Raw genomic sequence first — 25,788 nt, 5'->3', positions numbered from 1 at the left:
TGACAAGGGATTGGTTGGATTTTTACATACTGTACATACTTTGTGTGGCCATGTGTTTACTTCCATAATGTTTGTTTGCAGCAACATAATAAACAAAAGTTTGAAAAGAGCAATATTCAATTTTCATTTAATGGATCATGCCAGCCTTTAAGGAATAGCTTATATTTTTGGAAATAAACATTCGCTTTTTATGAGAAGATTGATACCACTCAGTTGATAGCATAATTTAGCACAAAGAGTGGAAACAGGCTCACCAAATGTTATATTGCCTTTAATTTGTACAAAACTGTTTTGCGGTTTATATGCAACACTCAGTAGGCGATTTTGAGAGGGATGCCATCCCCCTTGTTAGCAAAATTACCAAAATGTATCCCCCTTGTTAACCTGCCATCCCTCCTCTCCGTCTTCTAGTAGCAGAGAGTGCAGGGCAGAGTTTTTAAAAACATTTTCACTGCGGTCAAAAACCTATTAGCTCTCCGCTTGACGCATACAAAGGGAGGCTCACACCTCTATTAACGAACAACACTATAAATTACATTTATTTAACCACAATAACCAAAAATCCATTTTGACTCTAACACTATATTAGTAAATTAATTAAGCGGTTAAAAAAAAAAAAATTTATGTATCTGCATTCGCTTGGTGAATCCGTCGCGACATCATCACTTTATTTATGTTGACAAACTGACGAGTTATATTCATTAATGGATGTTGATTTAAGTTGACTCCTCTGGTTGCAAAAATAATTCTGATTATACAGAAGTCTATGAGAAAATGACCCTACTTCTCACTTGATTTATTACCTTATTAAACATTGTAAACATGAGTTTATGGTCTCAATCGCTAGTTTCATGTTTTCTTCAATACAGCATGATGTTCATTTAGTAAATGATGGTCCCATTTAGAGTCAAATAGACCATAAAGCAGGGTATGCTTTAGGGCGTGGCTACCTTGTGATTGACAGGTCGCTACCACGGCGTTGTCCGGTCTGGGAGTTGTCTGTGTTTTCGTCTTTCAACTTGAACTTGACTGTGGGAGGAGGCCGGAGAACCCGGGAGAAAACCAACGCTAACACGGGGAGAACATGCAAACTCCATACAGGGAAGGGCCAAAGAAGGGCCCCAAGCCGGATTCAAACCTGCAACCCTCTTGCTGTGAGGCTAACCACTGCATCACCGTGCAGCCCTCCAATGCTGACAAACACATTGAATTCTTGACATTTTTTAGGGAAAAGTGACAAAATGTAAGTATGTGTTAACACATATAAACTTATGTCACTCAAACATTGTCAACGGCCTTCTGGTCACATTCCAGGACGAAAACTATGATCGTCTCGAGTGTGTCAGGTTGAACATTCTGCTGTAGGAATATGAAACAGTAGGAGGGAAACTGGTTATTCTCACTTAAGAGAGTGACACACACCCTCCCTCAATGAAGAACAAGTTAAAAAGATGACCAGTACAGCCTTTGGAAATTACACCTAAACCACTGAGTGACTCATTCACGCTGCATTTTCAGGGCGGGGGCTGTAGGTGTATCCAGGGAGAGGCTGGTAGAGGTACAGGTGAGACAGGTGGCTTTCACAGATACAGTCTGTCTGGATTCAGCAGCAGCTTACACACATCTCTGCATACAGACAACAACACCCCGCCAAGGTAAGAATGTCAGAGATTAACATGGGATGTACAGAAAAAGGATTTGATTGTACAGATTCATATACAACGACACAGATTCAGATTTTGTGTTTCTTGAATTTGTAAGACAGGATTTGATATTTATGAGTTTGATGTTTGAAACCCATCAACAATAAATGAAATGCTCATGCAGGAAAGGGTTGGTAGTTATTAGAAAGTTGAGATAGAAGAAAAAAACTGAAGTACAGAATATTCATCTTGAGCTTCGAACCTCAAATGAATTCACTGTTAATGAATCTGTTTTTACTGTTGCAACGTGATCACAGCCACAACTGGTTTTATAGACTCCAGCTCCGCCTGCAGGAACATTTTCAGACAGGAAGTCATTTTAATATATATTTTTTTTGTATTTGTTTGGTATGTGAGGTTTTGAACAGTACATACAGCCATGGGTGTAACCCAGGGTACATAGGTTTAAATTGAATGTGTCATTCAGCTGAATTACTATTAGGATCTGTTAAGCTCCTAGTACATGTATGTAGATGTGTGTCTAGCCATCCCTGCTGCAGACAGTATCACTGTATTTTTAAAGAGAGAGGGTCTGCTGTAGAATCTTTTCACCAACACTTCATGTCAAAAACTGAGATTTTAGATGTTACTGTAATGGACTTGAGTAGTAGTAACTGTGGTATTAAGAGAAGTTGTCGTAGTAGTTTTTGCAGTACTTTTGGCAGTAGCAGCTCTAGAATAGTGGTATCACCAGTAGAAACAGTAGGATACAATACCATACTTGTTGGTTAGTGCGAAAAAAGTTTAGCTCTGAGGTTGTAATGGTGTACATAAAACCAATGACACATGACTGTATCTTTCTATCTTTCTAAAAGTGGTGCTGAGGGTTTTATATGAAAAAAATGGCAAAATTATAGAGACCGGAAATGCTCAACTTCAAGAACGTAGAGGCAAGGTGGTGCACCGAATGAAGAAGAACTCCCCTTCAAAACAACTGATACATCATTCTTCAAAATTAGCACAAACAAACTCTGAGATCTGACTCAATCCAATATTTGATTTAGAGCATACTGTATATATATATTTATATATATATATATATATGTCATATAGAGTCATATACTTAAAAAACTACAGTCACAAGAACGATACAAAGAAAAACATCTTAATTGATTTCTAGTTTTAACATCATATAATATGTTGTGATGGTTAAAATGAGTTCATAATAATGTGAGCTAGATACACTGCGATGTGTTGTGGGTTGAACCGTGCACTTTGGCTGATTTGGGATCAGAATCGGGTTCAGACTGAACATCGGAGACTCGACTTTGTTTGAACTCCTGAGCTCTGAATGAGTTAAATTAATGTTGGATTAACTCCATGTCTTTCTCAGTGCTGAAAAATGATAATTGGGTAATTTCCACTTCTAAATTACCCCCCATTAGTCAGCTGATCATTAAAATGCATCATAAACATGATGTGAACATTCCTCTCTGTCACACACAGAGAGAGAAAGTCAGGTTTAACCAGCACAGATGTCACATACAGTCAGACCACACCTATGACTCAGCTGTGTCTCAGGGTGTTAACTTGTCTAAATGAAAAGTCATCCTACTTGGCATCAGGAAGAGCGAGTTTCACTGAACTCAACATCTGTGATCGTCCCTCTGGGAAACAACCAGCTGATATGTCTGATGTTTTGTATTTTTAACTCACTTGCTTCGGGATGTTTCTTTAGTTTGTCACCAGAATAAGATAGATGCTTCATCACTGGCTCATTAACTGGGCCAGTTTTTCTCGATCAGTCGCGCCCAGTTCTTCATCCATTAATCCACGCCCAGACACCTGTTTCAGTGATGCAGCTTCATGGAAAGCACACGTCATCTGAGCCGAGGTCATGCGCCTGCGTCCTCTCTCACAGAGGATGTATTGTTTGAACAGCAGCCTCCAACTTTTCCCCTTTGTGGTGTTAAAGTATCTCTGCAATGTGGCAGATGAAATTTTCAGAAGCCGCACCTTGTCGCTCGCTGCCTCCATCAGCGGCAAAACATCCCGTCTGATGACAGAACCACCAGCATAACAGCTATTTGGGTATTGGACCTACTTATTCAATTCATATAATCTGATTCTCAGTGATAGAAACACTGTTTTGACTGGATTTTTTAAAATCATACTTTTTAAAAGTCAGGTATCTTTTCATCAAGGGATCTTTGCAAGCAATTTTTTTCTCATTCATTATGAGATAGAAAACAATCATAGAAAAATAGGCCTGTGAGGCTGCTGGAAACAATATTTTATTGTCTAACCTGAAGCCAACACGTCCAAACCTTCCAATTAATGTTGCACCAGCTGCTTATAGCGCAGTGGAACGCAGTCAACATGAGAAAATGCAACTCGGCGAGTTATCCGTGACCTGTGCTTCCCCCGACAATCAGCTTTTGCTGTAAGTCTTCATTAAAACAGACATGCAGGGTGCAGACCGGGAATCAGGCCGGAAGGAATAAGCAATCAAATGTTGAAGCTTTTTAGAAACACACTTGGAAATATATTTAAATTCACTTTTTTGCGATGTATTTCCCCTTTCATGTATAGTCAGTCTTTTTTTTAAATGAAAACTGTCAACATGATGTCAGGTTGTTTTTTATTCCTCAGATGAGCTCACTCGACAGATTTCAGACAGATTTGTGCGAGGCAGCAGCGACACACCCTCGGACTGTGACACACAGAGATGCATGCAGCTCGGTCGCATTCCTGCACCAACATATGGGTGTATACAGGCCCTCTGTGTGTGTGTGTGTGTGTGTGTGTGTGTGTGTGTGTGTGTGTGTGTGTGTGTGTGTGTGTGAGACACAATGAAGAAACAGTCTGTCATCTTCTCAAGTGATGAACTATGGCGACACCTCGGTGCATGTAATGCACGGCGAGAGGAAAGTGTGTGTGTGTGTGTAGTGGAAGAGAGAAAGTTTGTGTTTGTGGGGGTGAGCGAGAGAGAGAGAAACTGAGAGGCAGATACAGAGAGGACGTTACATGATAGCCGAGCAAGTGTGTGCACTGTGGGTGTTTGTGTCGGAAAATAGATGCTAGTCATGCTCGATTGTGTTTTTGTTTATATGGAAAGAGTGACACAACGAGAAAAGGGAAACAAAAGAAGAAGAGAGAAATGTAGAGAGGTTGGAGCCATGTGTATCTTTTAGGCAGGTTTTTCCTGTATGGGATCATTGTATTAAACTGGTCACATGACTTTTTGTTTTTCAATGGGCCTAAAAACCCAGCAGAGCAGCTGTTTGATCGTGACAATGAGAGGAACAGCCAGTGTTACAATGTGAAGTTACTGATCTTTGTGGGCAGTTTATACACATAGACTGTATATAAGAAGTGGACGTAGTCACCGTGACGTCACACATTGGTTTGTGGACTGACGTTTTGAAGCCTCGAATTCGGCATTTTGGCTGTCGCCATCTTGGTTTTTAGCCATCGCCATTATGGTTTCTTGGAACCAGAAGTGACACAAGAGGGTGGAGCTAAGTACAACTGAACGCTGGATAAGACATTTTTAGGCGTCCAAAATGTTACAATTAACTTTCATGAACTGAAACACACAGTGAAAGAGTTCAAGTTGTAAGACAAAAACACAGACAACTCCCAGACCGGACAACGCCGTGGTAGCAACCTGTCGTAGCCATGTCCTAAAGCATAACCTGCGTTATGGTCTATTTGACTCTAAATGGGACCATCATTTACTAAATGAACATCATGCTGTATTGAAGAAGACTTGAAACTAAAGATTGAAACCATAAACTCATGTTTACAATGTTTACTGAGGTAATAAATCAAGTGAGAAGTAGGCTCATTTTCTCAAGTTTAAGGCACTTCCGCATTGGCTTCACTTTTCAGACCCGGAGGTTGCCCACTGTTTAGATTAAACACTCGGTTCTCTCTTTACATTGGGCAGAACATGTGTTATGGCTATTATGACCTAATTGTGAAGTTATAACAACACAGAGTTTTGTAATTTGTGTGTCAGATTGGTCTCACATGACAAGAATGCCAATTATAGACAGACATTCAACCTTTAATTTGATCTTTAATCAAACTTAATTCATGTTTAACTCGACTCCATTTTATTTATCCTTTTGTTGACCAAAGAGTTAACGTTTTTATGACTCTTTGGTTTCATTATGAACAATAAGTCATTTTGTAAGAGTCAGTTTTAAAGTTCTAATCCTTTTTTAATAGGATTTATGTTTGGCACTTTTTCAGCAATAGCCATTAAATGTATATAACTCTCGATATTGTGGTTTTCATTGTTAGTGGCGGAGTCCGCCATTCCGCAAAGGATTCACAGGCAACAATGCAGCATGAATATAAAAAATATTAAATGGTGTTAATCTGTTTTCCCTCCATTGTTTTGTTTGATACAGAATGCGTTTTCTCTTATCCTTTAAAGAAAGTTTTAGCTTTAATCCAGTTTTACAAGTAATATTACAGTCATATTAACAAAAAGAAGATGACAATTAACTATGAACAATGAGCAAAATAGGAAAATGAGTAAGAAATCAGAGGGGATTTGGATGTTACGGTATAATGACTCTTTCGATAAATCATCATCTAAATACTACCTATTATAAGAGCCTTCAGTGTTTTCCCTCTTGAATTTTACTCTCGTGCACTGATTCGTTTAAGCTGAACAGCCAATCAGAGTGATTTCTCTCTGCTGCTGATTCAAAATGCTGAATCAGCCAGAAAAACTCCGCCACGGGCAGACAAGAGCCGACCGTGCGGGACACACCGAAAAAACTAGGCTGGTGTGTCAGGGACATTTACATCGGAGCTCTGACCGATGTTTTTAGCTCCATCAGTCAGGATTTGGCCCCATCTGGTGGCAGAAAGCAGCATCAAATTTGTGAATTTTGCTCTCATGAGCGGGGGAGGGGATGTGAACGTTTTTATTACAGTACTGAGGAAGATCTTATGTTTCATAGGGTATTATTAGTGTATTTTGTCTTCACTGCTGATGACCATTTGTAACCATCTTTTTTCTGTCTATGCCCTCTCTCTGCAGCACAATGAGTGGACCTGAGTCAATACCAGGTAAACCTGAACACACCATGCATTGCTCACACTCATCATCATTATCATCATTATCAGACTGGCTCATTAACTCTTGTATCCGTCTCTCCAACCTTTGGTTTTTCTCCTCTTTCTTTCCTGTTCCTCTTGTCCAGCTGGTGATCCGGCTGTGAAGGTTTACAACACCCACCACCAGTTCAGCCATCCAGAAGACGCGCCAGGTAAACAAACACCTGATGTTACACTTCCTGGAAACACACATCAAATACCTTACCTACAATTTGCTCTCGCACATAGTTGATTAACGTTCCCGTTTCCTCCACTCTCGTCTTCTCATCCTCTCTTTTTTTTTCTTTCTCCCTCCCCTCTCCCTACATCAGTGTTCACTCATGGAGGAGGTCTGGACACTGGAAGAAATGACATAAGTAAGTTTGTGAGCTACGACGGGGGGCTTGGGCGTAATCCCGGCATGACGACCTGCACCTCCTGCCAGCAGCAGGTCATGACCAACGTCACCTACAAAGCAGGGACGTACGCCTGGCTGATGTGCTTACTCTTCATCTGCTGCGGGTGAGTGTGTGCTTTAGGCGCTTGTGGGCCTTTTAACAAGGCCACATTAACCTGTTAGGGGGCTGTATGGCCCCTACAGACCACCTTACACACATCTCAGTTACCTCCAAGTTTACATTAAGAACGGCGCACACAGCAGACTAATGCAGTAGAGTTGATATTGTACTCCAGTGGGGCAATAATCCCTAACAAAGTTTCAGTTAATCAAATGAACAAATGGCAGCTGACATACAGTAACCTTGAGGCCTCAGGGCAAGTGGCTTTGGTGTAATGTGAATATGTCCCTCACCTCACCAAAAGTCCTCAAAGTGTGCAAGAGGGCATTGCCCATATTGTCTTAACAGTCAAATATACATATCTTACATGACATATTACAGTAAGAGTATATGTACGAAGCGAAAACAAAATAGACAAACATTTGAACAGATTTGGACAGTAGTATGGTATGTTAGACCTTGTTGCATCTTCTAAATAAATAAGTATTTTAAAGGACCATAGGGGTGGGAATCACCAGAGGCCCCATGATACGATCTAATTGCGATTTTAAACATTTTGCGATATGCTGAGTATTGCGTTGAGATATGTAAGGGATAATATACAGCGAGCCGGTCATCATCCTCAAGGGGTTTATTTCACAACAATGACCCGCTTGCTGTACATTATTCTGCTTATTACACGGCTACTTAAGAAATCAATAATTTTACAAAAAACGGTCCTCCAGAGTTTGACACCAGAACTGCGCCCATAGCAACGGTCTGCTATAAAGAAATAACAGACCATAGGACGCCTTGATTGACCAATTAGAATCGAGTATTCAACAAAGCCGTGTAATAAATTGCGATACATTACGATTTATTCCTTTTTCAACTGCAAATTATGCAGTTTGTCAACATCTATTTTATCGAATAAGATACAGTTTTCACTCTGTTCATCTCAGAGTTTTCATTTACATATCTTGAGGTCAGAGGTCAAGGGACCCCTTTGAAATGCCAATTTTTCCTCGCCAAGATTTTGCATAAATTTGGAGCGTTGAATATTGTTCTTCCCAACAAGCTAACATGACGTGGTTGATACCAATGGATTCCTTTTTAGTTTCATATGATACAGTAGTTTAGAAAGATCCAGTAGAAGGATATTTGAATTTCTCTTTTTGCTGAAGGGAGGGTATTCTAACATTATATAAATCTCTTTAATATAAATCTCATGCAAGATTCACATTTCCATCATCCCTTGGGAGATTTACAGCAACAAAAAAAGGTAATTAAGGTGCGTTTTGCCATATGCAAAGGACAACAATCCCGTCTCTGCACCAGGGCTTTATTTTCCACAACAAAATGAGATCGTAGAAACAGACAGATGTTAGTCTTTATAGTCTTTAATGACTGAATGTAATCTCTCCAGAGAGTGGGTATTTTTTTATAAACATAGTTTGATTATGATGGACAGTCTGGTGATTTAATTTATATTCATTTTCATGATTTGGCATCCACTGTGAGGCAAAAATATTATGGCGATGAGGTCCATCTAGCAGGCACAAAGCTGACAAATAGGCCTCATTCACTCACTCAGTGGCTGTAATAACCTTTAGCAGCTGGCCTATTCAAATTGTTGTTTTGTTTTCCATAAATATATCGTAGGGTAACAAAATGGTCAAAACAAAGCAAATTCTTACATACAGCTAGATGACACTAACTGTGTATGTGTGTGTGTGTGTGTGTGTGTGTTTCAGGTTAATCCTGTGCTGCTGCCTGATTCCTTTCTTCTTGAAAAACTTCAAGGATGCGTACCACACGTGCCCCCGCTGCAACAGAGTGCTGCACGTTGACAAGAAACAATGCTGTAAATGATGGACATGAGGGCAGACATAGATATAAGAAATAACATCCTGTTACCTTTGTCTTATCAGTTGCACCATTTTATGAAATTTACGGAGAAAGGTCGCAGTTCAAATGTAGCTTATTCTATGGTCGAGCCATTGCATTGGCCGAGGCAATATCAAACATCATATTATTAGCAAGCAGATTGAGTCATTGTGTTATCAGAGCTTAAATACCATGTGCTCACTTATTTTTAAAGATCTGGCAAGTTAAATTAACCCATTTGTGCCCAAAGACTAGGCTAAATTTAGCATGATTAGGAAAAATGCAACATTTTTGTTCTTGTACGGACATACTTTGGGCAAGTATCAAACATCTTATCTTTGACATTTTTGGATAACATGAAAAATCACATTTGTATCAATGGTCAAAGTCAGGATTTTTGAAAAATTAGTAAAAATGCTGACATTGTGTGTATATTAAATGTCTTCCATATGAAATATCTTTGCACTATGTGTGCATATCTTTGATATTCAACTTGTTATGAGTTCATAGATACCAAATACTTGATTGTGCTCATTGTAGTTTCTGAGATACAGCCATTTTCTTATCGCGCTATATTTAGTCTTTGAGCACATGGGACTACTGTTTTTATTAAATTATGAAATATACAGAAAAACAATCGTCACATATGCCCAAAGACTAAATATAGTATGATAAGAAAAACTCCCAGAAAACACTTCCACCAATTCAAAATTCAAAATTTCAGTTGCGGGCACAAATGGGTTAAGCACACCCCAAGCACTTTATGGGAGCCGTTTTATTTATGTCCCAATCCAGCAGAAAAAAAACTTTCTCCATGAACCGTTTCAGAAACTTCTGCATACATCATGTTGTTAAAATGAAGGCTTGTATATAAACGTTATCAAATACTATATGTTCTAAGGGTGTTCATTTGAAATTTAATCAAACCAGCTCTCCATTTGAAGGGATCGTCACAACTTTACGCCTCCCAGCCTCATCCCGGTGATGCTTTCTGAGAGAATCCTCGAATCGTGTGTATATGAGTTGATAGAAATGGTAGTTCTCTCTGTTCACAAACTGATCATTTAGGCCGGGAATTTGACTCCATCCCCGGCCATGCTGTCCACGCAAACCACTCATGTGTAGGCGAACCCTATTTGTTGATGTAATGGGTATAACTGATTTCTCACTTTTTCTTTGTTAGATCACAGCAAATGTTCATTCACCTGTGTCCGTAGTTCTATTTTCTTGTGTACACACACATTCAGCGAAAGTCAGCATAAGCTAGAACAATCTAAGTGTAATACAAATGTTTATTCACCAGTTTCCGTAAAGCAAACAGCACAAAAGTGGCCAAATGATCGTGTGTACACCTATAGTATTGTAATGTATATAACCTAAACTTACACTTGTATTACTTGTGTCATCGATTGTATGTACAGTCCTACTGATAATCTAATAAATAAAGCACATAATCTGAAAGCATAGCCTACATGTTTAGCTTTGTGCTCTTTTACCTGAATGTTCCTGCTCTGAGTCTGGCTCTGAACCGTCCATCATTCTAGAGACAATAGACAATAACATAGATATTGTAGCTTAGGCTACACTAAGACACAACATACTGTGCATAAATCTGAATTTGGCAAATATTCGCAAATTTGGCAAAAATATTCTCTCTTTGAGAAACAATATTTTACATGTAAATGATCGTGTCAGTTTGCCATATTCTGATATTGTGCAACATGCTTTCTTAAAGGGACTATTTGTAACTTTCAGAAATGCTTGTTAACAGCGACACCTGTGGCCGTGAAATCAACGAAAGTCAGCGTCGGGCTCGCGCTTGCTCGCTCTAAATATACCTGAACGAGCATCGCTCAAAACAAAAACAAATTGGCTCCTCCTCCTCGGCTCAAAGAGCGAGCGAAGGAGAGAGAGAGCAGCGATGGTCGAGCGAGCTATAGAGTGACTGAAGAGAGGGAGCGGCATTAGTGAGAACAAAGCAGTGAATCAGAGAAATAAAATGTTATTTTCATATTGTTGCACAGCGCTTACATTCTAAAACACAAATACACACATCCACAACTCCGCACAAGGTGGGAAGGTGCCGAATTGCCGGATTTTGAAAGAATACAGCCGAAGGGCAGGCTTCATTCTGTCCGCTGTGGCTCAGCGCTGCTTTTGGTTAAACTCAAACTGACGCACCGATAGCAGCACTCTGCTCGATTAAATTTCACATGCTTGATTGAATTCTAAACGACCAATTAATCGATTGTCGATTAATCGTTAGCATCCCTACTCCAAACACTTTCAGGGGAGGCTCAGTGAATGGATGTGAAAAAATATTACATTAGTTATTACATTAGTTATCAAAAGAAGATCACATAAAATAGCCTAAAAGCACCTGGGCTTTTCATACACTACATGCCTACAGCTGTGTGTGGTCATATTAAGATTCCTTACAGTACAAAAGTTATTTTCTTCCAACCTTTCTATCTTGTTCAATTATGTAATTGTTCTTCTCTTCCATGCTGACAAACACATTGAATTCTTTACTTTTTGGGGGGAAAATATCAATGTCAAAGATTTTAACACATTGTAGCCGATGATGATCAAAAGACAAAGAATACTGAAAGATGAAAATAATGAAATTATTATTTAATTCTTGAAACCCCTCTCCCAGAAACTGCATCTGACCTTTGGGATCACTAAGTGCTGAGGCTCTTAATTTACAACTGGCCTGGTTATACTCACGGAGGAAAAACACAACACAACTTAGTACCCTTCTGACATTTAAAGCTTCAGTAGGCAACACTTTTTTGGCATCATTGGGCAAAAATTCCATAATAATCTTTCAGCATATTGTAATTCAAGTGTTCTGAGAGAAAACTAGACTTCTGCACCTCCTCATGGCTCTGTTTTCAGACTTTAAAAAAAATCTAGCCTGTGACGGAAGACTTTGACCAATCACAGATCATTTCAGAGAGAGAGCGTTCCTATTGGCTGTGCTCCGGTCATGTGACCGGTGCTTGGTATTTCCTGAAGAGATCTTAACATGGCTGCCGGGTCACAAACTTTCTCATTTTACAGTACACTACAAGATGATTCTGAAAACATTTGAGGAGAGAAATAGGCATTACAGTAACAGAATATTGATTCATATTTGATCAGCGCTGCCTAGTTTGACCGTTGGTCGGAGTTTGCGAGTGATTGACAGCTGGCTCTCATAGACGGCAGCTGGACAGCAGACTCCAGATCAGCTCTGATTGGTTGTTTTCCTCCGGTCAGTGAAGTCTTGCAGATGCCGTTAGGAGCACCGGAGGACACAGAGGTACATGTTTTTTTTTTCAGGTTACCTGTACTACTCTCAGGATATAGCGACCGTTTTATAAAAATAACTTTTTTATATGCCATGTTTAACTAATCATCTAAAAAGAACTGAAGTTGTGTACAAGATGTAGCTTTCAAGCAGAACTGGAGAAACAAATGAAGAAACAAAGGGGATTTTATGGCCTCCTCCATGGGTTTTTACGGCTGTCTACATTCCTGAGATATTGGACCCGGGCACACAAAAAAACATGCAGCTGTGAATAAGACTAAATAAAACTGACATTTAATGCAAATGAACATGTATGGAATTGATGTGTTATGCTTTGTCAACATAGGTTCTAGTAATAGGAACCTATGTTGCTAACAAACTAAAGGAAGTTAAAATAATTATAAGCTGTAGATCCAAACCTTCCTGTTATATTAATCACTTGGTAAGATCTTGCCAGCCTACATATAGATTATTTCTATATATGTATATTATATGTCCCCAGAGATCTTACACAGAAATTTGGGCGCACACTAAAGCCTCAGTTAATCTTATATTTTGATATATATTTGAATCTAGTTGAAGTGTATTACACCTTTTTAACGTTGATTATGAACCATATATAATTGAGTTCATGATAATCAACTCTGTTTACATTTCCCCTTAGTTTCATGTTAAGTTGGCAAATTTTATACAGTATATAAACATGTAAAGGCCTGTCTTTTGTAGTGTTTGTATACCTACATGTTATGATAACAAGGTTGATCTACGTTGTGTAATTGGAATTCATTTGAATTCCACTGATCATGTTTTATTCAGTGATTTATATCCTATAAATGTTTGGTACCATTCTGTAGCAGATCAAACAGATCAACATCACTGGCAATAATGGAATCAATCGAGGAAATCACTAACGCTATAGATCACAAAAAATATGCAGTAGGGGTATTTATTGATATCAAAAAAGCTTTAGACACAATCAACCATGACATATTAATCAATAAACTGGAAAGCTATGGTATCAGGGGTATAGTATTAGATTGGGTTAGAAGCTATTTAAGTAGGAGACAACAGTTTGTGATGTTGGGCAATTTCTATTCATCATGTTTGGACATTGCTTGTGGTGTCCCCCAGGGGTCAGTGTTGGGCCCTAAATTGTTTATATTGTATATCAATGATATATGCAACGTATCCAAGGTATTAAAATTAGTATTGTTTCCTGATGAGACAAATGTTTTCTGTTCTGGGGAGAATTTAAAACAACTATTGGAGGACATCACTAAAGAAATGAGCAGAGTAAAAACATGGTTTGATAGAAACAAATTATCATTAAACTTGAGCAAAACTAAAGTAATGTTATTTGGTAAAAATGTAGAATTAATACACAAGTACAGATACAGATAGATGGGGTTGAAATTGAAAGAGTTCATGAAAATACATTTCTCGGGGTGACAATAGATGATAAAATCTGCTGGAAATCACACATTAAACATGTAGAAAATAAACTGTCAAGAAGCATCTCAGTATTAAACAAAGCCAAACAGGTTCTGGATCAGAAATCCCTCCACATTCTCCAATGTTTACTAGTTCTACCATATTTAAATCACTGTGCGGAGGTCTGGGGCAACAACTACAAATGTTCATTACATTCACTATCTATTCTCCAAAAAAGAGCAATACGGACTATTTACAAAGTCGGATATCTGGATCACACCACCTCAATATTCTTACAGTCAAAATTATTAAGATTTGCAGATTTAGTGGAATTTCAAACAGCACAAATAATGTTTAAGGCTAAAAATAAAGCGGCTACCAGGAAATATTAAAAAATTGTTCAGTGATCGAGAGGGGGGTTATAAATTAAGGGGATCATTTAATTTAAAAACTCTCAGTATTCGTACAACCATGAAGAGTTTTTGTATCTCAATCTGTGAAGTGAAACTATGGAACAGTTTTAATGTGGCGCTAAAGCAATGTCCAAACTTAAACCAGTTTAAAATAAGGTATAAAGACATGATTTTCTGAAGGTTCAGGGATGAAGTGGGGGTTTGACAATCACAAAGTGTTTACAGGGGTAACTGTTAATTTATTACTGTTTATTTATTTATTGGTTACTTAATATTTATTCTGTATTAGTATATCTTCCTATTTTTTCTGAAAAGAATAATGCAAATTTGTGGATATTTGATTTTGGGTATAAGAATGATGTATGCATGGTCGGATGCTGTGTATTGTATATATGTCTATATATATGTATATGTGGTATGGAATGTGCGCATGTAGTGCAATGTGCGGTGTATGTATATGTATATATATATATATATATATATATATATATATGTATGTGTATGTATGTATTGCATGTTGTAAAGCATTTGCATATTGTATATTATAAATTGTATATTATAAATAATAATATGCGCATATAACAAAAAGATAACAAATAGTCAATATGATTAAGTTAAATATGTAAGTAATGAATTGGTATTGTGATTAAGTTATATTATAAGTAATGAATTGGTATTCTGGATTGATAACAAATTCATATTTTTTTCAACGCATCAAGTGTTTGACAATTTATTTTTCTTATGCTTTTCATTGTATTTAAATACTACTTCTTTTTGACTGTCCACTTGTTGGTATGATCATTCTCTTTTTCTTTATTTTGTATTTTATTTTTTTTTATTCTACATTTTCAAAATAAATTTTGAAATGAAATGAAGTTCTTTTTATAAAAAATATATCCTGCTATATCCTGACAGTAGTACATGAAACAGGTAACCTGAAAAAAATCATGTGCCTCCGGTGTCCTTCGGTGTCCTCCGGTGCTCCTAACGGCATCTGCAAGATTTCACAGACCGGAGGAAAACAACCAATCAGAGCTGATCTGAGGTCCGCTGTCCATCTGCCGTCTATGAGAGCCGGCTGTCAATCACTGGCGAACTCCGATCAAACGGTCAAACTAGGCAGCGCTGATCAAATATGAATCAATATTCTGTTATGTTAATGCCTATTTCTCACCTCAAATGTTTTCAGAATCATCTTGTAGTGTACTGTTAAGCTATAATATGAGAAAGTTTGTGACGCGGCCACCATGATGAGATTACGTTGCCAATAGGAACGCTCTCTCTCTCTCTCTGAAATGACCTGTGATTGGTCAAAGTCTCCCATCTCGGGCAAGATTTTCTAAAGCCTGAAAACAGAGCCATGAGGAAGTGCAGAAGTCTAGTTTTCTCTCAGAACACTTGAATTACAATATACTAAAAGGTTATTATGTATTTTTTGCCTAATGATGCCAAAAATATACTGCCTACTGCCACTTTAATCTGCTCTAAGCAATATTGCTACAACATGTGATTTTATGTCACTCAAACATTGTCGACGGCCTTCTGGTCACATTCCTGGACTAAAAACTAGGATCTACAGTCTGTGTCAGGTTGAATAGTCTGCTGTGGGAATACGAAGCAGCAGGAGGGAAACTGGTTATGTGACACACACACACATTCCCTCAAAAATCTCCCAGAAACAAGGAACAAGTTAAAAAGATGACTTGCATAGCTAGTACTTTGATAGTTCCATCTAAACCACGGAGTGACTCATGCTGCATATTCAGTCTTTGTCGGTGAGGGGCGGGGCTGGGGGCGTGTCCAAGGCTTGTAGAGGTGAGACAGGTGGATGTTAAAGATAAAATCGGTCTGACACATCTCTGCATACAGATTGCAACACCCCACCACCAAGGTAAGACTGAGATTCAGATTTTGTGTTTCATGAGTTTGTACGACAGGATTTAATATTTATGGGTTTGATGTTTGAAGCCCATCAACGATGAATTAAATGCTCAGGCAGGAAAGGGTTGGTAGTTATTAGAAAGTTTTGATAGAAGAAAAAAAACTGAAGTACAGAATATCCATCTTGAGCTTTAAACCTCACATTAAATCACTGTTAATTAATCTGTTTTTACTGTTGCAACGTGATCACAGACACAACTGGTTTTATAGGTTCAAGATTGAACTTTCACTATTGTTGTAGTTTGCCTCCTCTTCCTTCATGTTTCTGATGGTATATCTATTGTTATTGTGGGTTTGGTATTTGAGGTTTTGAACAGTAAGTTCAGGCTACATGGAGTAAAATAAGTTGTGGTAGTAGTTTTTGCAGTAGTTCTGGCAGTAGCAGCTCTAAAATAGTGGTATCAGATTCAGTAATAGAATTGGGGTGAGACTGACAATCAGAGACTCGACTGTTTATAGAGCAGTGGAACGCAGTCAACGAGAGAAAATGCGACTCAGCCAGTTATCCGAAACCAGTGCTTCCACCTTGACAATCAGCTTTTACTGTTACTCCTCCTCAAAGCAGACACGCAGGGTGCTGGCCGGGAATCAAGCCGGAAGGAATGAGCTGTAAAATGTTGAAGTTGTGTTGAAACACATGTTGGCAATATATTTAAATAAACTTTTTTTTGATATATTTCCCCCTTTTTTAAATAAAAACTGTCAACATTATGTCAGGTGTTTTTTTATTCCTTAGATGAGCTCACTCGACGGATTTCAGATAGATTTGTGTGAGGCAGCAGCGACACACCCTCAGTCTGTGACACACAGAGAAGCATGCGGCTCGGTCGCATTCCTGCACCGACATATGGGTGTATACAGGACCTCTGTGTGTGTGTGTGTGTGTGTGTGTGTGTGTGTGTGTGTGTGTGTGTGTGTGTGTGTGTGCGTGTGTGTGTGTGTGTGTGTGTGTGTGTGTGCGTGTGTGTGTGTGTGACAATGTAGAAACAGTCTTTCATCTTCTCAAGTGATGAACTATGGCGACACCTCGGTGCATGTAATGCACGGCGAGAGGAAAGTGTGTGTATGTGTGTAGTGGAAGAGAGAAAGTTTGTGTTTGTGTGGGTGAGCGAGAGAGAGAGAAACTGAGAGGCAGATACAGAGAGGACGTGTGTGCACTGTGGGTGTCGGAAAATAGATGCTAGATTTTAGTTTTGTTAATAGACGGGTTTCTTGTATACAAACATTACTGGGTGCGTGCACACTCGGGGCAAAACCGCTTTGGCCGCCGTTGTCATCAACGTAGATTTCACATTGTTTGTACGTTCTTGTTGACTATACTAGACCCCTGCAGAGTCCGACCACCAGATACCGTTAATATACGACGTATTAGTATGAGATTTGTTTTTTATTATCATCTGTTATGAAATGGGTAACGTTAGATCAAACATAAGTGTGATTTGACTTGGGGGATCTGTGTCTGTTTGGTTGACACTCCGGTCTACGTTAATATATAACTGGAGACTTGGATTTTGGTCTACTTATTAGTACAACCAGTCACACAGCAGCTCTTTGTATGTCGAGCAGGTGAATATTAACATTAGACCCTTGACTAAACCATATTAAATAGCGTGTTGCTATTTAGTCGGAAACGTAACGCAAAAAGTCAATACAGTAGTGCTGATATGTCCGACTAGAATTCAAACTAACCATGGCTAACGTTAGCTTCCACGGCCGCTTGTTCTTGTGACCGCGGGGGAGGACGAGCGGCTGGACAATATTTGTCATTGTTTTATGTTGTTAACTGATTTCCAATAATAAATAAATACATTTGCATAAAGCAAGCATATTTGCCCAGTCCCATGTTGACAAGAGTATTAAATACATGACAAATCTCCCTTTAAGGTACATTTTGAACAGATACAAAATGTGTGATTAATTTGCGATAAATCACGATTAATTATGGCCAATCATGCGATTAATCGTGAATAAATATTTTAATCGATTGACAGCCCTATCATTAAGTAATGCATTATATTTTACTTAATCAAATCTACACCGTGCTACAGTCATGAGATAACTGTACAGTATGAATCCATCAAAACAAATGTGTTTCTCTCCAAGAAGTACAAAATCTCACAAAATGAAGTTACTTTCAAGCTCTAATCACAATAATAATAATAACAATAATAAAACACTTGGTTCTCTCTTTACACTGGATAGAACATTTGTTCCACACTCTATTATGACCTAATTGTGAAGTTATAACAACAAAGTGTTTGGTCATTTGTGTGTCAAATGACAAGAATGCTAATTCATTCAATCTTTAATCTGATCTGTAATCAAACTGAATTTGTGTTTAACTCCATTTTTATTTATCATTTTGTTGACCAAAGAGTTAACGTTTTTATGAATCTTTGGTTTCATTATGAACAATAAGTCATTTTGTAAGAGTCAGCCATGATACCCCAGAGAGAGTCCTGCCCAGGCATTTCCCATCAGAGATACGGAGAAGAAACATCCATACAATGCACTACATATACCCTGTGCTGACATAAATGTTTTCATCAGAGCTCTGACGGATGTTTTTAACTGTGGCAGAAAGCAGCATCACATGTCTCATGAGCGGGAGAGGAGATGTGAAAGTATTATTACAGTACTGAGAAAGATCTTATGTTTCATAGGGTATTATTAGAGTATTTCGTCCTCACTGCTGATGAACATTTGTAACAATCTTTTTTCTGTCAATGCTCTCTCTCTGCAGCACAATGGGTGAAAATGTAAAAGACCCTCCTCCCTACATCATACCAGGTAAACCTGAACACACAATGAATTGCTCACAGGGATCATCATTATCAGACTGGCTCATTAACTCTTGTGTCCGTCTCTCCTCCTCTCGTTTTTCTCCTCTTTCTTTCCTGTTCCTCTTGTCCAGTTGGTGGTTCGGATGTGAAGGTTTACCACACCCACACCCCGTTCAACCATCCAGACTCACAGCTGAACATCGCTAGTGCCACGCCAGGTAAACACACATCTGATGTTACACTTCGTGGAAACACACATCAAAAACCTTACCTACAATTTACTCTCACACATAGTTAATTAAAGTTCCCGTTTCCTCCACTTTCGTCTTCTCATCTTCTCTTTTTTTCTTTTTCCCTCCCCTCTCCCTACATCAGTGTACAGCAGCGAAGCAGGCACTGGTCTCAACACTGGTCTCGACACTGGAGAAGGCAAAAGTAGGTTTGTGAGCTACGATGGGACACTGGGGCGTAATCCCGGACAGACGACCTGCACCTCCTGCCAGCAGCAGGTCACGACCACCGTCACCTACAAAGCAGGGACGTACGCCTGGTTGATGTGCTTACTCTTCATCTGCTGCGGGTGAGTGTGTGCTTTAGGCGCTTGTGGGCCTTTTGGCACGGCCACATTAACCTGTTAGGGGGCTGTTTGGCCCCTACAGACCACCTTACACACATCTCAGTTACCTCCAAGTTTCCATTAAGTATGGCGCACACAGCGGACTAATGCAGCACAGTTGATATTGTACTCTTCTCCAGAGTGTCGAAGACATATGGCCACAGAGCTGATGATTCGACCACAAAGTCGATCATCGATCATTGGCCTAAGGTGTTCTGGTACCAAGCACACTTATGAAACACCCTATGCTCAAACATGGTGTTTGTTATGGCCAATCCATGACTAGCACAGATGTCCAACAACAAAGCACCACTCAGGTTCAGATCAGGCAAGCCGTTCCTCCCAATCACCCCCCTCAAGGTTTTTCCATCATTGCCCACGTGAGTGATAAAGTCCCCCAGCAAAACTATAGTCTGCGTCCTTTCCAGGACGCCACCCAGAGATTCCAAGAAGGCGGAGTACTCGGAGCTGCTGTTTGGTGCATAAGCACAAACAACAGCCCGTTCTCCGGGGAAAACTCTAACACAGCGACGCTAAGCTGGGGGGCTCGTAAGTATCCCCACACCCGCCCTGCACCTCTCTCCCTGGGCAACTCCAGAAAAGGCCAGAGTCCAGCCCCTCTCCAAGAGTTTGGCTCCAGAAGCAGAGCTATGTGTGGAGGTGAGCCCAACTGTATCTAGTTGATACCGCTCCACCTCCCGCACCAGCTCCGGTTCCTTCCCCGCCAGAGAGTTGACGTTGCACGTACCTAGAGACAGTCTGTGATGCTGGGGATCAGCACGCCCAGATCCTGGCCTTTGCTTGCCACCCGACCCCAATGCCTATCCCTGTGGTTGGTGGGCCCAGGTGTGTTTTCCATAAAACACACCCTGAGTCAACAGTTTGTACACATTTTTTTGGGGTGAAAAACTATAATAAACTCTAAATAATAGGATATATTCATGTTTTCCAGAGGAGGGTCCAAAAGATATGTACAAACCTTAAAAAAAGTGAACAACAAATGATCAACACTACAAACGCATGATGGTCAAAACAAAGCAAATTCTTACATACAGCTAGATGACACTAACTGTGTATGTATGTGTGTGTGTGTGTTTCAGGTTAATCCTGTGCTGCTGCCTGATTCCTTTCTTCATGAACAACTTCAAGGATGCGTACCACACGTGCCCCCGCTGCAACAGAGTGCTGCACGTTGACAAGAAACAATGCTGTAAATGATGGACATGAGGGCAGACATGGAGCCATAGATATAAGAAATAACATCCTGTTACCTTTGTCTTATCAGTTGCACCATTTTATGAAATTTACGGAGAAAGGTCGCAGTTCAAATGTAGCTTATTCTATGGTCGAGCCATTGCATTGGCCGAGGCAATATCAAACATCATATTATTAGCAGACGGACTGGGAGTCATTGTGTTATCAGAGCTTTAATACCATGTGCTCACTTATTTTAAAGCTCTGGTAAGTTAATTAACCCATTTGTACCCAAAGACTAGGCTATATTTAGCATGATTAGGAAAAATGCAACATTTTTGTTCTTGTACGGACATACTATGGGCAAGAATCTAACATCTCATCTACGAAATCTTTAGCTCACATGAAAAATCCCACTTGTATCAATGGTCAAAGTCAGGATTTTTGAAAAATTAGGAAAAATGCCAACATTGTGTGTATTAAATGTCTTCCATATGAAATATTTTTTTACACTATGTATGCATATCCTGCATACATTGGGATATTCAACTTGTAATGAGTTCATAGATACCAAATACTTGATTGTGCTCATTGTAGTTTCTGAGATACAGACATTTTCTTATCATACTATATTTAGTCTTTGGGCCCATATGACTGTTTTTATTTAATTATGAAGGATAAAGAAAAACAGTCGTCACATGTGCCCAAAGACTAAATATAATATGATAAGGAAAACTCACTTAAGTAAAATGGTTTGACCGATTTCTTCAGATTTCTTCAGATTTGTGCTTAGCAAATTATCAATTCAAAATTTCAGTTGTGGGCACAAATGGGTTAAGCACACCCCATGCACTTTATGGGAGCCATTTTATTTCTCCATTATCTTTTTCAGAAATGTCTCGATACATCATGTTGTTAAAATGAAGGCTTGTATATATAAACTTTATCGAATACTATATGTTCTAAGGGTGTTCATTTGAAATTGAATCAAACCAGCTGTCCATTTGAAGGGATCGTCACAAGTTTACGCCTTTCTGAGAGAATCCTTGAATTGTGTTACAACTTTGATGATTTTACAGTTAGTTAGTTCTTTCTTTGTTAGATCACAGCAAATGTTCATTCACCTGTGTCCGTAGTTCTATTTTCTTGTGTACACACACATTCGGCGAAAGTCAGCATAAGCTACAACAATCTAAGTGTAATACAAATGTTTATTCACCAGTTTCCATAAAGCAAACAGCACAAAAGTGGCCAAATGATTGTGTGTACACCTATACACTGAGTATTGTACTGTATATAACCTAAAATTACACTTGTATTACTTGTGTCATCGATTGTATGTACAGTCCTACTGATAATCTCATAAATAAAGCACATAATCTGAAAGCATAGCCTACATGTTTAGCTTTGTGCTCTTGTACCTGAAGGTTCCTGCTCTGAGTCTGGCTCTGAACCGTCCATCATTCTAGAGACAATAGACAATAACATTAATATTATAGCTTAGGCTACACTAAGAACCAACATAGAGTACTGTGCATAAATCAGAATTTTTGGTCAAAGTTGGCAATAGAAAAATAACAACAATGTTTTACATGTAAATGATCATGTCAGTTTGCCATATTCTAATATTGCAACATGCTTTCTTAAAGGTATAATATGTTACATTTGTCGGTTGCTGTTTGTAAACACGCGGCATTCAAAGTTGGCCCCTCCTCCTCGGCTCAAAGAGCGAGCGAGGGGGAGAGAGAGCAGCAATGGTCGAGTGAGCTTTAGAGTGACTGAAGACAGGGAGCGGCGTTAGTGAGAACAAAGCAGTGAATCGGAGAAACAAAATGTTATTTTCTTATTGTTTCATGGCTCAGGGCTGCTCTCGGTCAAACTACTGACACACCTATAGCAGCACTCTCGCACACAGCAGAGGAAAGACAGGGGAGCAGGGGGACCACTGGAGCACAAGCACATAAAAACACACAACCTGTTCTCATCCATGAAATGCGCCCGCTTTGAATCTGACAGGGCTAAAGCGGGACTTGTGCCTTGGTATCAGACGCCAAAGGGTGTGACAAAGCTGTGTAAGCATGTGCATCAACCAATCACATCTCCATCCATCCATCCATTATCTGTAACCGCTTATCCTGTTCAGGGTCACAGGGGGGCTGGAGCTGATCCCAACTGACATTGGGCAAAGGCGGGGAACATCCTGGACAGGTCGGCAGACTATCACAGGGCTGACACATAGGGACAGACAACCATTCACGCTCACATTCACACCTATACGGGCAATTTAGAGTCAACAATCAACATAACCTGCACCCGTTTCATTTATATTAAGGCTTAAAGTTCAGCATAATGAGGGCGTGGCTGCTTTGAGTGACAGGCGGGTGCCGTACCAGGTCGCTAGCTGCTGCGTTCACCGACGATCCACCTCTTTGCCCATTTTTGGATAAGCCGTTCAGATTCCTTACAGTACGAAAATTGCATTTATTTTCTTTATACATCTTGTTCAATCGTGTAATTGTCTGTCTCTTCCATGCTGACAAACACATTGAATTCTTGAAATTTATTTCCGAAAAAAACACGTAATCTTATGTCACTCAAACATTGTCGACATTGTGACCCATTTCCGCTGCATATTCAGTCTTTGTCTAGAGGGCGAGGCTGGAGGCGTGTCGAAGGCTTGTAGAGGTGAGACAGGTGGATGTCACAGATACAATCTGTTTTACACACATCTCTGCATACAGATTGCAACGCCTGCCTCCTTCCCCCCAAGGTAAGACTGTCAGATAATATGGGATGCACAGAAAAGAGGATTTGATTGTAGAGATTCTTGAGTTTGTAAGACAGGATTTGATATTTATGGGTTTGATGTTTGAAGCCCAAATACAGAATATTCATCTTGAGCTTTAAACCTCACATTAAATCACTGTTAATGAATCTGTTTTTTCTGTTGGAACGGTATCACAGACACAACTGGTTTTATAGGCTCCAGCTCAGGAAGTCCTCTTTATTTCCGGTTACTATTGTTGTAGTTTGCCTCCTCTTCCTTCATGTTTCTGATGGTATATCTATTGTTATTGTGGGTTTTGGTATCTGAGGTTTTGAACAGTAAGTACAGGGTACATGGAGTAAAAGAAGTTGTGGAAGTAGTTTTTGCAGTAGTTCTGGCCGTAGCAGCTCTAAAATAGTGATATCAGATTCAGTCGTAGAATTGGGGTCAGACTGAAAATCAGAGACTCGACTGCTTATAGCGCAGTGGAACGCAGTCAATGAGAGAAAATGTGACTCAGACAGTTATCTGAGACCAGTGCTTCCACCCTAACAATCAATCTTTTACTGTCACACTTCATTTCTCTACAAAACAGACACGCAGGGTGCTGCCGGGAATCATTGAGTGATGAATTTCTCTCATTTTTATGTAGAGTTAGTCGTCACTTTTTAAATGACATTTCAGGTGTTTTTTTTCCCTCAGATGAGCTCACTCAATATACATTTTTTTGTTCCTGAGCACTGAATGAGTTAAATTTATTCTCAACAGCTGTTGGATTAACTCCATGTTTTTTCTCTGAAGTGACGGACTGGGTAATTTCAACATCTAAACTTGTCAGCTGATCATTAAAATGCATCATGCACATGACATGAACATTCCTCCCTCTCTCAGACACCCACGCACACAGAGAAAACATGACAAACAATCGTAGAAAAACCGGACTCTGATGCTGCTGGAAACAACTGTTTCCTTGTCTAACCTGAACCCTGCCGGGAATCAGGCCAGAAGGAATGAAATGTAAAATGTTGAAACTGTGGAGAAGCACTTGTTGGAAATACATTTACATTCACTTTTTTTTGAGTGATGAATTTCCCTAATTTTCATGTACATTTATAGTCACTTTTTTAATGAAAACCGTTGATGTTTTTTTTCCTCAGATGAGCTCACTCGACAGATTTCACATACTGTAGATTTGTGCGAGGCAGCAGTGACACACAGAGAAGCATGCAGCTCGGTATCCAGGCCCTCTGTGAGTGTGTGACACAATTAAAAAACACTCTGTCGTCTTCTTGAGTGTGTTGTTACTTTCGAGCTCTAATTACAAAAATAAATAAAGGTCTCAGCAACCTAGGCGTCATCCTGGACTCCACTATTTCATTTCAGTCACACATCAAATCCATTACAAAATCTGCCTTCCACCACCTCAAAAACATTTCTCAACTCCGGCTATCACTCTCTGACTACGTGGCAGAGACTTTCATCCTTGTCTTCATCACCTCACGTCTGGACTACTGTAATGGAGTCATGTCCAGGGTACCCAGCAAAGCCCAGGACTGGCTCCAGTATGTCAAGAACTCAGCTGCCAGGGTTCTCACCCGCACTAGGCCCTGGCAGCACATCACCCCAACACTCATCCACATTCACTGGCTTCAAGTGTTATGAGAGATAACTAGACTTCTGCACCTCATCGTGGCTCTTTTTTCAGGCTTAAAAAAATCTAGCCCGTGATAGGAGACTTTGACCAATCACAGGTAATTTCCTTGAGAGAGCATTCCTATTGGCTGTGCTCCGGTCATGTGACCGGAACTTGGTGTTCCTTCAACAGATTTTACAATGTCGGCCGCGTCACAAACTTTCTCATTTTACAGCTAGACCGTTATATACAAGATGATTCTGACAACATTTGAGGCGAGAAATAGGCATTAGCATAATATAGCTGCCGAAGTAGTGGCGGGGCTTCAGATGTATCTCACTTGTGTCACGCGTCATCAACGCGTCATATCTTTGGGGGTATAACACATGCGCAGTAAAATCTGGTCTGCCCTCGCCGAAATTGAGCCAATCGCAATGCACGACCACAGCTTCAGTTACGATGCGCATGTGTTATACCCGATACCTCAAGACCCATGTCCACCCGTGTCCCAGCCTCCTCCCACAGGCTTTGGATTATATTTAAGGCCAATTTCAAAATAACATTCCTCCA

General features: G+C 39.6%; 2 protein-coding genes across 2 annotated transcripts; both read left to right on the top strand.

The window, feature by feature from the left end:
• The first annotated feature begins 1,432 nt into the window (after nt 1–1,432).
• LOC141780169 (lipopolysaccharide-induced tumor necrosis factor-alpha factor homolog) lies at nt 1,433–10,606 on the top strand. The gene is made up of 5 exons (XM_074655285.1): nt 1,433–1,655; nt 6,706–6,734; nt 6,869–6,934; nt 7,094–7,283; nt 9,013–10,606. Exons 2-5 carry the CDS (start codon nt 6,710–6,712, stop codon nt 9,128–9,130), a joined length of 399 nt encoding a protein of 132 aa, XP_074511386.1. The 5' UTR covers nt 1,433–1,655; nt 6,706–6,709; the 3' UTR covers nt 9,131–10,606.
• Nucleotides 10,607–16,102: 5,496 nt separating this feature from the next.
• litafd (LITAF domain containing) lies at nt 16,103–22,204 on the top strand. Its single transcript, XM_074655284.1, has 5 exons — nt 16,103–16,175; nt 18,969–19,015; nt 19,140–19,226; nt 19,384–19,588; nt 20,725–22,204. Exons 2-5 carry the CDS (start codon nt 18,973–18,975, stop codon nt 20,840–20,842), a joined length of 453 nt encoding a protein of 150 aa, XP_074511385.1. The 5' UTR covers nt 16,103–16,175; nt 18,969–18,972; the 3' UTR covers nt 20,843–22,204.
• Nucleotides 22,205–25,788: the final 3,584 nt, after the last annotated feature.

The sequence above is a fragment of the Sebastes fasciatus genome, chromosome 13, assembly GCF_043250625.1.
Source record: "Sebastes fasciatus isolate fSebFas1 chromosome 13, fSebFas1.pri, whole genome shotgun sequence".
Taxonomy (NCBI): domain Eukaryota; kingdom Metazoa; phylum Chordata; class Actinopteri; order Perciformes; family Sebastidae; genus Sebastes; species Sebastes fasciatus.
This window is presented reverse-complemented; position numbering and strand designations above follow the sequence as displayed.

Excerpts from the sequence above, each read along its gene's own strand:
- LOC141780169 (XM_074655285.1), top strand. The coding sequence starts at position 6,710 with ATGAGTGGACCTGAGTCAATACCAG. Across the intron at positions 6,935-7,093 it reads CCATCCAGAAGACGCGCCAG|TGTTCACTCATGGAGGAGGT; the intron begins GTAAACAAACAC and ends TCCCTACATCAG. Across the intron at positions 7,284-9,012 it reads TTACTCTTCATCTGCTGCGG|GTTAATCCTGTGCTGCTGCC; the intron begins GTGAGTGTGTGC and ends TGTGTGTTTCAG.
- litafd (XM_074655284.1), top strand. The coding sequence starts at position 18,973 with ATGGGTGAAAATGTAAAAGACCCTCCTCCCTACATCATACCAG. Across the intron at positions 19,016-19,139 it reads TCCTCCCTACATCATACCAG|TTGGTGGTTCGGATGTGAAG; the intron begins GTAAACCTGAAC and ends CCTCTTGTCCAG. Across the intron at positions 19,227-19,383 it reads CATCGCTAGTGCCACGCCAG|TGTACAGCAGCGAAGCAGGC; the intron begins GTAAACACACAT and ends TCCCTACATCAG.